The 13,677-nt window shown below is 41.1% G+C and overlaps 1 protein-coding gene across 1 annotated transcript; it reads left to right on the top strand.

The window, feature by feature from the left end:
• The first annotated feature begins 792 nt into the window (after positions 1–792).
• tpm3 (tropomyosin 3) lies at positions 793–10,278 on the top strand. Its single transcript, XM_037473525.2, has 10 exons — positions 793–992; positions 3,106–3,231; positions 4,363–4,496; positions 5,531–5,648; positions 5,887–5,957; positions 6,564–6,639; positions 8,034–8,096; positions 8,239–8,308; positions 9,154–9,232; positions 9,999–10,278. Exons 1-10 carry the CDS (start codon positions 879–881, stop codon positions 10,000–10,002), a joined length of 855 nt encoding a protein of 284 aa, XP_037329422.1. The 5' UTR covers positions 793–878; the 3' UTR covers positions 10,003–10,278.
• Positions 10,279–13,677: the final 3,399 nt, after the last annotated feature.

The following is a 13,677-nucleotide window of genomic DNA, read 5'->3' as shown; positions in this document are numbered from 1 at the left end:
ATACTCTGTGAACAGAGAAGAGAATCCTGACTCCGGATCCATCAGATTGTACTTGGTATTAAATGTTTTTTATTTCTATACCTTTCAGGTCTTCTGATCTTTCAAAGCACTTTTGCGCTCCATTTCACTTAATGGGGTAGTCATACCGAGGAGTCATTCGGGGTTGAGTGTCTTGCACATGGAAGCATAGACACTTGGACTAGAGGACCCGGGGAACAAACCAACGATGTTCTGATGGAGGGACGACTCACGCACCTTCGGATCCCGAGTGCTCCGCTTATTAATGGCAGCAGCAGCTGTTGTCTAACCAAACGAGTGCAACTGAATATGCAAACCTGTTACGACATACTTTTGTTCATAAGCAGTCTGAGGATATGTACTAGAAGAATTAAAAACCCTGAAGCATTTTAAAGGTTATAGTCCAACCTATAACTGGTCTGTAATAAGTGTCCTATGTTTGTAGCTGGGCCTATTTCATAATAGATACACTATTCGGATCCCATGCGAGGAAATAAGGTTATATTGTTATCCTTTACAATGTTTTCTTTTATTTAAAAGTCACATCAAAGGACCAGGTCAGAATTTGATTTCATTAAAGGGTAAAATGAGGACTTTTTTCAGTTTCCAAGCAAGAAGACATACATGCATACATGTTGTTGGTGTCCAGGTTTGCTCCTCATTTGAGAGGTGATCATTGAAGATAGAGGAGGGTGCGGTCGTGAGAGAGTTTAGTAGAGGCTTAGTAGTGGGAGTGTCCACTCCTCTGTCATATAAATGCACTCCCTCTATCTTTGACAGAGTTTACTGTCGCCATCAGGCTGCCACGTCTTCAAATCTCTGCACGGCTTCTAAGACCCACAAGCCAAACCTCAGCCAAAATGGAGGCCATCAAAAAGAAGATGCTCATGCTAAAGTTAGACAAGGAGAATGCACTGGACCAGGCTGAACAAGCTGAAGCTGACAAGAAAGCAGCCGAAGACAGAAGCAAGCAGGTGGGTAATGGACACAGATTCAATACATTTAGATCCAATCAGACAAAGAAAAACCTTCGTCCTCCATCAGGTTAACAGGCTAAATAACCCTGGTTCTGCTCATCAATGATGTTCTTTGAACACAGTTTGAAGATGGAATTTAATTTAAATAAACTGCATGAAGTTATCTTTATTCTCTCATTTTAAATGAAACCATGAGCAGCATTCGTATGATTAACTCACTGAGCATGTGATTTCAGTTACATAAACTAAACGTGGTGGGAATCCCAATATGCAAATGGAGAAATGTGTTCATAGACATGAAGTGAGTTCCAGTTAAATATTCTTTTCATTTCTTTTGCAATATTTTCACATTTCAATGTCAAACTATGCCATATTCTGTAATAATCAGTAAACTATTTTAATCTAGAAATGTATTTTTATTAATTTTTGCTCACAGTATCTCAAATCATAATTTGTCTTATATTTTATCACACTTTTGTTTAGATAACATGAGAATTGATTTCATACTAATATACAAAAGCGATGTGCACCTTCTAATTAAGAAATCCTCACTGAGCCAGCCCTTTTCCATATTTTGGTTTAAGGGCATGTTGCAAAAATAATAATAATGCTTTAACTCAAGCTTTCATCCAAAGTGAGTTAAATTAAGAACATTCAACCATGTGGACACAATCCAAAATAATAACAATGTTTTTTGTTTCAATTATTATGTCATGGGAAAACGTGCAGTCTAAATAAATGTCCTATTAGTCTATGAAGAAAGATGTGGTGAGTCCTCCTCATGGCCCTGATGTAAGTGGGAAGTCAATGGGAAGACTGTACAACATTAGGAGGAATTCTTCTGTCATGCTAAATCGTAGATATAGGTTACAGTACGTGTATTTCTCTTTTCAAATCTTCTGACCACTCGGTGCCGCTTACTAACATTGACACCATTCACACACAGTAGTCACAGGTATGGGAGCTTTTTGGGGTAAAGTTCCCTGCCCAAGGACACATTGTTATGGACACTAGTGAAGCCAGGAATCAAATCCACTCCACTGAACTGGTTCCTCGCACGCAGCAGTGGCTTGTGACTTCTTTTGGAGAATGTCTGTGTTTCCGCCACCCCATTGCAAACTACCCTGCTGTCTCCTCAGGACCACAGTATCACAAGTCACGGTCCTCTTTGGGCATTGCTTTAATTTAATTCATTTTGTAGAAGCCTTTACAATCTGTACACATTGACATTATAACCTGTAACCCTTAAATTGACACAGGAAAAAAAACCCTGCCCAAATAAATGGGAGAAAAAGGAGGTGAAGGGGTCTCTCTTCCAGGTTGGAAGAACTTCCCTTAAGGAATACTTTGGAAAGCTATCCAATTGATGTGAAGAACTGGGAAAGAATTACATCAGAGACATCCTGAATTAACCCACTGACTCTGTTTTTTGTATCCTACTATTATATACTATGTTGTGTTAATATTACACAAGCTGTGGCCAGTTAATTCACAGCTTTGGAGGTTCCATGGGTTGCATGTACTGAAGTTGTGCTTGTTCATTAAGAAATAATAAATGAAAAACAACAAAATTCTCAATTAGAGTAAGATGTATTTCAAAGTTAATATGATCTTTTAGTCAGGTCAGGGCTTTATAATCGGTACAGCATACACCACTTTCTGTTCCTCAAGACCCTCCATTTGGATCAGGAAAATGTCCTCAAAATGAATTAAAAATCAATAAGGGGAATAAAATGAAAACCCAGTAGAAGAACCTACAAAGAAATCCCTCTCCTAGAACACACTTACATTATAATATATGGGTTGTTTGCAAAATAACAAACTAAATGATATAGTGGAAAGAGGACCAACTACACAAATAGCAAAATGTGCCAAACCAATCTGATTACTCTATTCTATCTAGTTTATTCAAGCACAACATGTGGATTTCCTTTGTAAGCATGCCAATGAGGGATCTTTGGATGGCCAGTAGGAAGGGGAATAGGTGCTAAAGTGTACATATTGGCATATAGGTTCAATTCCAGTTTGTTACAATCAAATTATTAGGCATGACAACAAATGATCCAATGAACACATTGCTAACTCAGTGTTTGATCTCCAATGACCTCAGCATGAAGACGAACTTCTGCAAATGCAAAAGAAGCTGAAGGGGACAGAAGACGAGCTTGATAAGTATTCGGAGGCCCTGAAGGATGCTCAGGAAAAGCTTGAGGTGGCTGATAAGAAGGCTGCTGATGTGAGTAATACAATTCCAAAAGTACAATACATACTTGCATTATATTAATATTTAGCGTTTTTTGACCTGTTTATCCTTATGTCAAAAGCTGTGATGCTCTCAGTGTAAACCAGGCCTGGCGGATTCCCTGTGTCTCCTTTGCATTCCATTGTCATTATGCTGTGCATGGACTCCTCACAGCTGTTGGGGGGGATTAAGTGGCCTATTTCGGCCATGATGTCAGTCGCTCAACCTTGACTGCATGCTTAACAATGGTCAAAGTCCTTTTTGGGGGCATCATCCATTCCTCCTGGGTCACAGTATTTATTTAGTCCGTTTACTTTTGGAGAGAATAAACATGCAACCAAAAAAGATTTGAATTATGTACACTAGAGAAAATGGGCTTACTATATTGGTGTTAACTGACAACCATTTTAATATACAATCATTAGAGGAAGGATGGCCAACATTCCAGCTTTCAGTCTTGTGCCTCTTTTCATTTTCAGTCATTGCTGAATAATGTAATTCAGTTTGTACATATAGAAAGCACAGCTGACAGCAGAGGGCGCTGTTCTAAGAATACCTGTAACAATAGAAAATAGTGTAGTTTAAGGAGCAGCTAAATTATAGTTTATTATTAAAAGCACTAAGCACTGTTTAAATTTCATGCCATCTCATATGATGACTGGACTTTCCTCTTTTCAAGACAAATCAAGTATAAACGTGGGTGGACCGCAGCATTTTGACAGACCACACCATTCCAATTGGTCACCACCACCTGTCTTCACTGCATTAGGAGGGGATACAGGAAAATAAAGCAAAGAGAGCCTTAGCACTGTGACGGATGGGGCTTTCCACAAAGGTTGGAAAAATAAAACAGCCAATCACCCAATGTGATCTTATTCTTTCAAATTTGACTGTATCTACCCAAAAATCAGGGCACATTTTTCCCTTAGTGGCTGCGCTTATACTAAAGATGTGAAATCATATTTCAACAATATAGATCTAAGATGATGAGAGCCTTTAAGAGGAAATCCAAATGTTACAGATGGTGAACCATGATAAAACGGTCATACTTCTCTGCATGTTTCTACAAGCGGCAGTGCGTCTACACTAAAAACCCTTTTACTGATCATTATTTTCTGTGCTCAGGCTGAAGCAGAAGTGGCTTCCCTGAACAGACGTATCCAGTTGGTGGAGGAGGAGTTGGATCGAGCTCAGGAGAGACTAGCAACGGCTCTGCAGAAGTTGGAGGAGGCAGAGAAGGCCGCTGATGAGAGCGAGAGGTGATTTACTGCTGCGAATGAGTCACTGTATTTATTACTGGTAGAAAGCTTTGTGAACACATTTTAGAACTTAAAAATGGATTAAAAACTCTTTGTAGATCAATGCTAAAAAGAAAACATTTACCGTGAATCCTGAAGACAGGAATCATACAGAGGAGGCACTGGGGTTGGTGAAGGCAGTCACCTCACAGCAGGTGTCATTACGGGCGGATCGTGGGCAAGGAGGGAGGACTCCGACGCGAGTTTTACGAAAATAAAAGGAGTTTAATAGTCAAAGAATCAAAAACTGAACTTGAAAACCACTCCACCCGAGAAAAAGGGAAAGGAGGGAAAAAACAAAGATCTTACAAAAAAAACAACATGAATATGAATTCCATATGTGGCCTGACGATGACGAGACCTGCAGACGACAATGACGCGGACAAGTGACTCACAGGGCTTAAATACACTAGGTAGGTGCAGGTGATTGGACACAGCTGGAAACAATCAGGCACGGCAGACAATCACAGGGGAATACAGGACAGGGCAGGAAGTGAAGTTACCCGAGGAACACAAGAGACATGAAACTACAAAAGAAGACAAGCCAAGAACCCAAACCGTAACAGCAGGAAGGTAAAGGGTAAGTGGACTGTACAGCACTTTTCTAGTTGAGTCTGGACCACTCAAAGTGCTCAAACCCTTCATGTCATCATTCACCCATTCACACACTGATGACAGGTGCGACCATACACCACCCAGCAGCCTTTCTGTGTAGAGTTGGAATGTTCCTCCCACAGTCCAAAGACATTTTAGGAAATTGGTGACTCTTAAATTGCCTGTAGGGGTGTGAATCTGTTAACTTGTATTGACTCCATCCCCCGTGACCATAAGGATAAGCGGTGTAGAAGATGAATGGATTCGTGGTTGTTTTTTTTCTCTTAACCAGTAGTTTGTAATTCACGTTTGTATAGATACTATAATACTATAATTGAATGGAACAATACAATTTAATAAAATGTAATATTTCTGAAATAAGTAATGGGTTGTGTGTGCAGAGGTATGAAGGTGATTGAGAACAGGGCTCAAAAAGATGAAGAAAAGATGGAGCTTCAGGAGATTCAGCTGAAGGAGGCCAAACACATCGCAGAGGAGGCTGACCGCAAGTATGAGGAGGTGAGAATATGACGGAGAAGTCTTATAGTACAGCTCAAAGGAGCTTTTTCCACCTCTACCGCTGCAGAATTCACAAAAGTGATATTGCTTCACGATAAACCCATAACAGTTTGTGACACTAGCACTCTTCCTTGTAACTGATCAGTCCACAAAATAAACACTGTTACTGATGACTTTTGATGAATCCCTATATGAGAATCCTTATAAGTACACATGCAAATCTAATGCCTCTGTCCAGGTGGCTCGTAAACTGGTGATTGTAGAAGCAGAGCTGGAGCGAACCGAGGAGAGGGCAGAGCTTGCTGAAGCGTAAGTATCCACACGTGTGTGTGTGTGTCAGTCGGGGCTGGTTTCTTTCACTCTTCAGGTGAAGAATGAGACAATACCAAATGGTAAGACCCAATGCAAAAGTCTAACAAAGGACTGAATTCTGCTCATGTGGGGAAGTTTAATTTGAGACTCAGCACCTCACAGGCGGCTTTGCTGATATGGATTTCACAGTGAAAAGAGATCCACATCAGCCATAACATGAGCATGCTATATTTTTGATTATTTGCAGTAACAATAGTGGATATGATTTCTGTATTTTGACTTTTAAGGTTCAATTTTGACTAATTGTGATTGCACAACAAAATTCAATAGGCTTTCCCTTTTTTCTACACTAAATTAAATAAAACAAAGCAGTTCTTAATGGTGAAGTTCTAATGATGAACGGTGATGTCTCACAGCCTGAGGAGTATTTCTTCATTTGGGGGTCACTCCTTTTACTAAAACAAAGGACCTGAATACTCTTTTTACAATTTTTATCTCACCAATGTATATTCCAAATTAATCTTATCTCCCTCTTTTCCTCCTTCCTTCCTTCCTTCCTTCCTTCCTTCCTTCCTTCCTTTCCTGAAATCCAAACTTCTAAAGTAAATGTGCTGAATTGGAGGAGGAACTGAAGAACGTCACCAATAACCTGAAATCTCTGGAGGCCCAGGCTGAGAAGGTAGAGATTAACTATTTTTTTTATCTTATTTCTTATTTTATTTGCACAATTCAAGCAATATCATGACCACAACGAGGCAAGTCTACACAGAGACATCCACACAGAACCCTGACCACAACGAGGCAAGTCTACACAGAGACATCCACACAGAACCATGACCACAACGAGACAAGTCTACACAGAGACGAATCCACACAGTACTATGACCACAAAAAGACAAGTCTACACTGAGACAAATCCACACAGAACCATGACAACAGCGAGACAAGTCTACACAGAGACATATCCACACAGAACCATGACCACAACAAGACAAGTCCACACAGAGACATATCCACCCAGAACCATGACCACAAAGAGAGAAGTCTACACAGAGACATATCCACCCAGAACCATGACCACAACGACACAGGTCTACACAGAGACATATCCACACACAACCATGACCACAACGAGACTAGTCAACACAGAGACAAATCCAAACAGTACTATGACCACAAAAAGACAAGTCTACACTGAGACAAATCCACACAGAACCATGACAACAACGAGACAAGTCTACACAGAGACATATCCACACAGAACCATGACCACAACAAGACAAGTCCACACAGAGACATATCCACCCAGAACCATGACCACAAAGAGAGAAGTCTACACAGAGACATATCCACCCAGAACCATGACTACAACGATACAAGTCTACACAGAGACATATCCACACACAACCATGACCACAACGAGACTAGTCAACACAGAGACAAATCCACACAGAACCATGACCACAACGAGACAAGTCCACACAGTGACATATTCACACAGAACCATGACCACAACAAGACAAGTCCACACAGAGACATATCCACCCAGAACCATAACCACAAAGAGAGAAGTCTACACAGAGACATATCCACACAGAACCATGACCACAACGAGACAAGTCAACACAGAGACAAATCCACACAGAACCATGACCACAACGAGACAAGTCCACACAGAAACATATCCACACAGAACCATGACCACAACGAGACAAGTCTACACAGACATATCCACACAGAACCATGACCACAACGATACAAGTCTACACAGAGACATATCCACACAGAACCATGACCACAACGAGACAAGTCAACACAGAGACAAATCCACACAGAACCATGACCACAACGAGACAAGTCAACACAGAGACAAATCCACACAGAACCATGACCACAACGAGACAAGTCCACACAGAGACATTTTCCTTACTGCCTTCTGCAGATATTGTGAACATAAACATGTCCTAAATTATGGTGTTGGTAATACAATATATTCCATAATCGCCAAATGTACGTTTCATTTCCACTTCCTTTAAAGCATTTAAATAATTGTTTTTCATTTTCTCATTGCAGTACTCTCAAAAGGAAGACAAGTATGAGGAAGAGATCAAGATATTGACTGACAAGCTGAAAGAGGTGAGCAAGAGGCAAACCATCCTTGAGCCTAAGAGACTTTTGAGTTTTGAGATATGTTAAGACACAAAGGGTTGACGTACCGTTGCATATTTGGTTTACTTTAGTTTTTGACTTTAAATGTCTTCTGATTTTGTCATCTTAGGCTGAGACCCGGGCTGAGTTTGCTGAGAGATCTGTGGCTAAGCTGGAGAAGACCATTGATGATCTGGAAGGTAAAGATTTAGATTACACTTTAAACCAACCCTGAGTGCAACCTCCAAAGACAAAGTGCATGCTTGGGCAACCTTCCTTACGTCTGACGTCTGTGCTCTAGGGGACGTTCATGAGTGAGTCAGTCTTGTACAAATAATCTGGGTTGCTCTTATTTTCCACTCTCCAGTCATACAAGTGCATTAGCTTGTCATCACTTGTGCCCTTCATCATGTGCGATTAAAGTGTAGGATGTCATTTAGTGCATCCAACTTAAAGTAGCCATTTTTATCCAGGGAAAAGTAAAAATATATACCGATATAATAATTAACATTTGGCTAGTCTAATTCCTATACATCTCAGTAATTGTGATTAACAAGCTCTTTACACTGTACTTTATTATCTTTATTATTAGTATATGCTGATAATATAGTATTTTTTGTTAACAGCTTATATATAAAGGTCCTGTATGTATGACATAGATACAGTAGAAAAAGGTTTTTTACAGCTAACTTATCTTACATTCAGCTGCCATGCTTTACGACCCCACTAATGTGTGCTAATGTGAGTATAACCACTAATAACAATGGGCAAATTCCTTTGTACTACAGGCAAAAGAGCATTGTATTTTCTACTCCTCTATTTTTATGGTTCTATCTAACTGTCCATTCCACCATTTCCACGTTGGATGTGAATTAATAATTTTCAGAAGGTGAACCCTGTTTCAAATCAGGGTTGAAGTTTCTTTCTATGGCCGTGCAATATTTCTGGTCACTAAAGATCTTATGTTCGATCCACAGTACTGATATCATTCTTTCTTGTGTTTTCCCATTACTTTTACAACACCCCTTGCTGTATGGACACAAAGATGAGCTTTATGCACAGAAGCTCAAGTACAAAGCCATCAGCGAGGAACTGGACCACGCCCTGAATGACATGACATCTATGTGAGTGATATGTGACATTTCCTATGAAGAAATTTATTGAGGCAGCCTGTAATTTGGATAAAAAATATCTTCATTGTACTTTACTGATCAGTCAGACTGTAATTCTGGTTATTACAACAAGAAGAAGGTAGTTAATTTCAGAATAAAACAACAATCAAACTAAATCAAAACCAAGACCAGGATGGGCTTGGAATTTAGTATTCCCAAATAATAATAAAAAATAGTAATATATATATATATATATATATATATATATATATTTCATTAATGAAATATATAACTCACAAAACATACAATTAAAGCTCTCTTCAGGGCCAGCAGACTCCATTAAAATACACAATAGTTCTACTTGAAATGATAAGAAACTCATTAAACAGACTTTGTTGGAATGCTGGGTTGAAATATGTTCAGGTTTATTTAGTTTAAAATAAAATGCTTGCTGCGCATAAGACTGTGGGTGTTTTAGGGGCAAAGAGGATACAAACATGCATCCTTTAAAAAACTCTGAATGAAGGATTAACTCCTTTGTAGAATTTGCCAGATGAGACAGGTTTAATTGGAGTCTTCTGTTCTGTCAAGGATAATTGTACGGTGAGATTTAAGTTGTGCTGTCCATCATACAACTTCATTATAGACAGTGTTACTGAAATTACATTGAAAATGTCTTCCAATAAGATCCCCCTTTGACACATTCTAAAGTATGTAAAAATACTTGATGAAATAATGTAGTTCTTCACCACTATCTCTTGCGTCTTGTGTTTTATAGCTAACCACCCTGAAGCTCCACCATCCTGCAAAGTTCGGCCCTCCTGCCCCCCAGCACCGCCCACCAGCACCGTCTCATTGACCTTTCCTCATTACTCAACTTTTGAATGGAAAAACTGTCTATTTATCTGCTGATCTGGCTCCTCCTCACAGGGTTTCTTGTCTCTGTCAAACAATCGTTGTTTATTTAATGTTTTTGGATTCCTTTCATGTATTCATTCTGTATTAACTCTCTTCCCTAACAAGGTGAAACAAGTCGAGGAAAAGCTTGAGTTAATGAATCTGTGTCCATTGCGGTTCTTGTCACGTACTCCATATCAAAAATAGTGGACAAAAATACCTCAAATGTATCACTAAACATTATTTCCATATATATATATAGATTCTTCAATTTCACCTTCAAACATCAGTGGTGGGCTGTTGTACAGAACCCAGGAGCTACTCAGTGTCTCGCTCAATTACACATTTACAGTTGTGGTCAAAAGTTTACATACACTTGTAAAGAACATAATATCATGGCTCTTAAGTTTCCCGTTATTTCTACAAGTCAGATTTTTCTCTGATAGAGTGATTGGAACAGAAACATCTTTGTCACAAAAAACATTGAAGTTGAAGTTTGGTTCTTTTTTTACTTTATTATGGGTTAACAGAAAAGTTAGCTGGGTCAAAAATATACATACAGCAGTGCTAATATTTGGTTACATGTCCCTTGGCCATTTTCACTTCGATTAGTCGCTTTTGGTAGCCATCCACAAGATTCTGGCAAGCTTCTTGTTGAATCTTGGACCATTCCTCTTGACAGAATTGATGCAGTTCAGTTCATTTCATGCTTTCTGACTTATGAAAACTGATTGGGCTGCTCCTGCTCCTGGACCCAAATCTCAAACGCACAGCAAAATACAACTTTGCCTCCATTACATTAAATATCAGTTAGCTGACGCTTTTATCCAAAGCGACTTACATTGCATTATAACCCATGCGTTACATTTTGGCCTGGGGAGCAATTAGGGGTTAGGTGTCTTGCTCAGGGACACTTCAACATGGCACATGGAGCAGCTGGGATTCAATTCACCAATTTTGCAGCTCCAAGTACACCACACTAATCCACATGCCACCTCCAACCTGATACCGGAAAGATGCCATTGAGCCGGGTGAACTTTAGACAGCCATGCGGGTCTCTTGGCCGAGTGTCGATTGGCTGAGGCAGCTTCCAATACACTCCCCACGTCCATCTGAATTTTGCAAAAGTACCGAAAGTGGGAGAGGAATCATCAGAAGATTGCAGAGTCACACCTGTCCGGTAACATCTTCTTAATCTTTTCGTGTCTACGGCCGAGATAATAACGTCTCGACACACTCCGAACACTACGAGAAATAGCGAGAGATAGCCTTGGATCCGCTGTTTTAAAAAACGCTGCTATGTTCTCCCTCGATGCTACTTTGACGTCATGTACTGTGTTGATGTGGAGGGTTGGCTTGCCATAGCAAGTATTTGCCTCGTTGCGTCCCGGGTGTCTGCATTGGTGGTTAAAGTAGATGAGATGGGATGCTCATTACCCAGTTGATGCAAATGAGCTTATCAAGCTGATCAATGCCTGCAGAATTGCACTAAGCATTTAGGAGGAAATTCAAAATGGCAGAAAATCTAATTACGTACATTTAAATGCCAATTAGGTGCATTTAAATCGGGCATCGGGGGTAAAAACTAGGCTACTGTGGTCATTTCTAGGGGGTGCTATAGAGACATTTCTTTGTACCCAAATGTGCATCAAAATACTTGACACACATACAAGTCATGCGCCAAGGCTACTCAAAGGTTTTCTTTTCCAGCACCAACATATATGTATACAGTATATACCCATATATACTGTATATACCCTCTCACCCAGGACATATATGTTGGTGCTGGAAAAGAAAACCTTATATATAAACCATATATATATATATGGGATAAGGTATCATAAACAGGTAAGTTCTGCACTCACACAAAGATCGCATTGTACAAGGACCGTCATATTCTTTATCCCGAGACATCTGATCGTCATGAAACACCTAGTGGCCGTCTGGACACAAACACGTCGCACAGATTTCATCAGCTGACATGTGATACACAGAACTTACAAACTGTACAAACTATGCAAATGTAGTCTTGTGTTGTTTTGTCTAATCCCCCCTTCTTACCATGACATGACATTATTTCAGTTTTTCCAACAATCATATAGAAGTTTCATCTCTCTTGACTGGAGCTGGTTAAACTTCACCTCAATTCATTTTCTATGGGCCAAAATCACAAATTGTCCTCAAAGGGGTTTACCGGATGTACACATGTATTACCCTCCCCTCCCCAACCCCACTCACCATCAAGGACCCTCTCTATTCTGGAGAGTTAACCGGTTCTTTAAAAAACAGAACCCCCGTAAAGCAGCCGGTCCGGACTCAGTCTCGCCCCACGCCCTGAAGCATTGTGCTGACCAGCTGTCTCCGGTGTCCACTGCCATCTTCAACACCTCCTTGGAGACATGCCACGTTCCAGCCTGCTTCAAAGCCTCCACCATCATCCCTGTTCCCAAGAAGCCCAGGATCACAGGACTGAATGACTATAAACCTGTTGCCCTGACCTCTGTTGTCATGAAGTCTTTTGAACGGCTAGTCCTGTTCCACCTGAAGACTCTCACCGACCCCCTCCTGGACCCCCTGCAGTTCGCCTACAGAGCCAACAGGTCTGTAGACGATGCTGTCAACATGGGCCTCCACTGCATCCTCTAGACTCCCCAGGAACCTACGCCAGGATCCTCTTTGTGGACTTTCAACACCATCATCCTATCTCTGCTGCAGTACAAACTCTCCTAGCTGCACATGCCTGACTCCACCTGCAAGTGGATCACTGACTTCCTCTCCGACAGGAAACAGCACATGAAGCTGGGGAAACATGTCTCTGCCTCTTGGTCCATCAGCACCGGTTCCCCCCAAGGCTACGTTCTTTCTCCTCTGCTCTTCTCCCTGTACACCAAAAGCTGCACCTCCAGTCACCAGTCCGTCAAGCTCCTGAAGTTTGCGGGTGCCACCACCCTCTTCGGACTGATCTCTGGTGGGGATGAGTCCGCCTACGGGTGGGAGTCTGACCACCTGGTGACATGGTGCAGCCAGAACAACCTGGAGCTCAACGCCCTGAAGACAGTGGAGATGGTTGTGGACTTCAGGAAGCACGCAGCCCCACCTTCCCCCCTCACCCGAATCCTAGCTGCTCCATGTCCCATGTCAAAGTGTCCCTGAGCAAGACACCCAACCCCTAACTGCTCCCTAGGCCAAATGTAACACCTGGGTTATAATGCAATGAAAGTCGCTTTGGATAAAAACATCAACTAAATGACATGTAATGTATCAATGTAATGTAATGTAAAAAGGCTCAGCAGAGGATGTTCTTCCTGAGGCAGCTGAAGAAATTCAACCTGCCAAAGACGATGATGGTGCACTTCTACACGGCCATCATCGAGTCCATCCTCTGCTTCTCCATCACCGTCTGGTAAGCTGCAGCCACAGTCAAGGACAAGGGCAGGCAGCAGCATGTCATCCTCTCTGCAGAGAGGGTAATTGGCTGCAATCTGCCGTCTCTCCAGGACTTGTTTGCTTCCAGGACTCTGAAGCGGGCTAGAAAGATTGTAGCCGACCCCTCTCACCCA

The sequence above is a fragment of the Pungitius pungitius genome, chromosome 17, assembly GCF_949316345.1.
Source record: "Pungitius pungitius chromosome 17, fPunPun2.1, whole genome shotgun sequence".
NCBI classification, from domain to species: Eukaryota; Metazoa; Chordata; class Actinopteri; order Perciformes; family Gasterosteidae; genus Pungitius; species Pungitius pungitius.
Note: the sequence above shows the minus strand (reverse complement) of the source record. Positions and strands in the feature narration are given on the sequence as shown.

What these genes read in the sequence shown, in the direction of transcription:
- tpm3 (XM_037473525.2), top strand. Translation starts at nt 879, where the DNA reads ATGGAGGCCATCAAAAAGAAGATGCTCATGCTAAAGTTAGACAAGGAG. An exon ending in CTGACCGCAAGTATGAGGAG is followed by an intron (nt 5,649 to 5,886) that starts GTGAGAATATGA and finishes GCCTCTGTCCAG; the next exon opens with GTGGCTCGTAAACTGGTGAT. An exon ending in TGGAGGCCCAGGCTGAGAAG is followed by an intron (nt 6,640 to 8,033) that starts GTAGAGATTAAC and finishes TTCTCATTGCAG; the next exon opens with TACTCTCAAAAGGAAGACAA.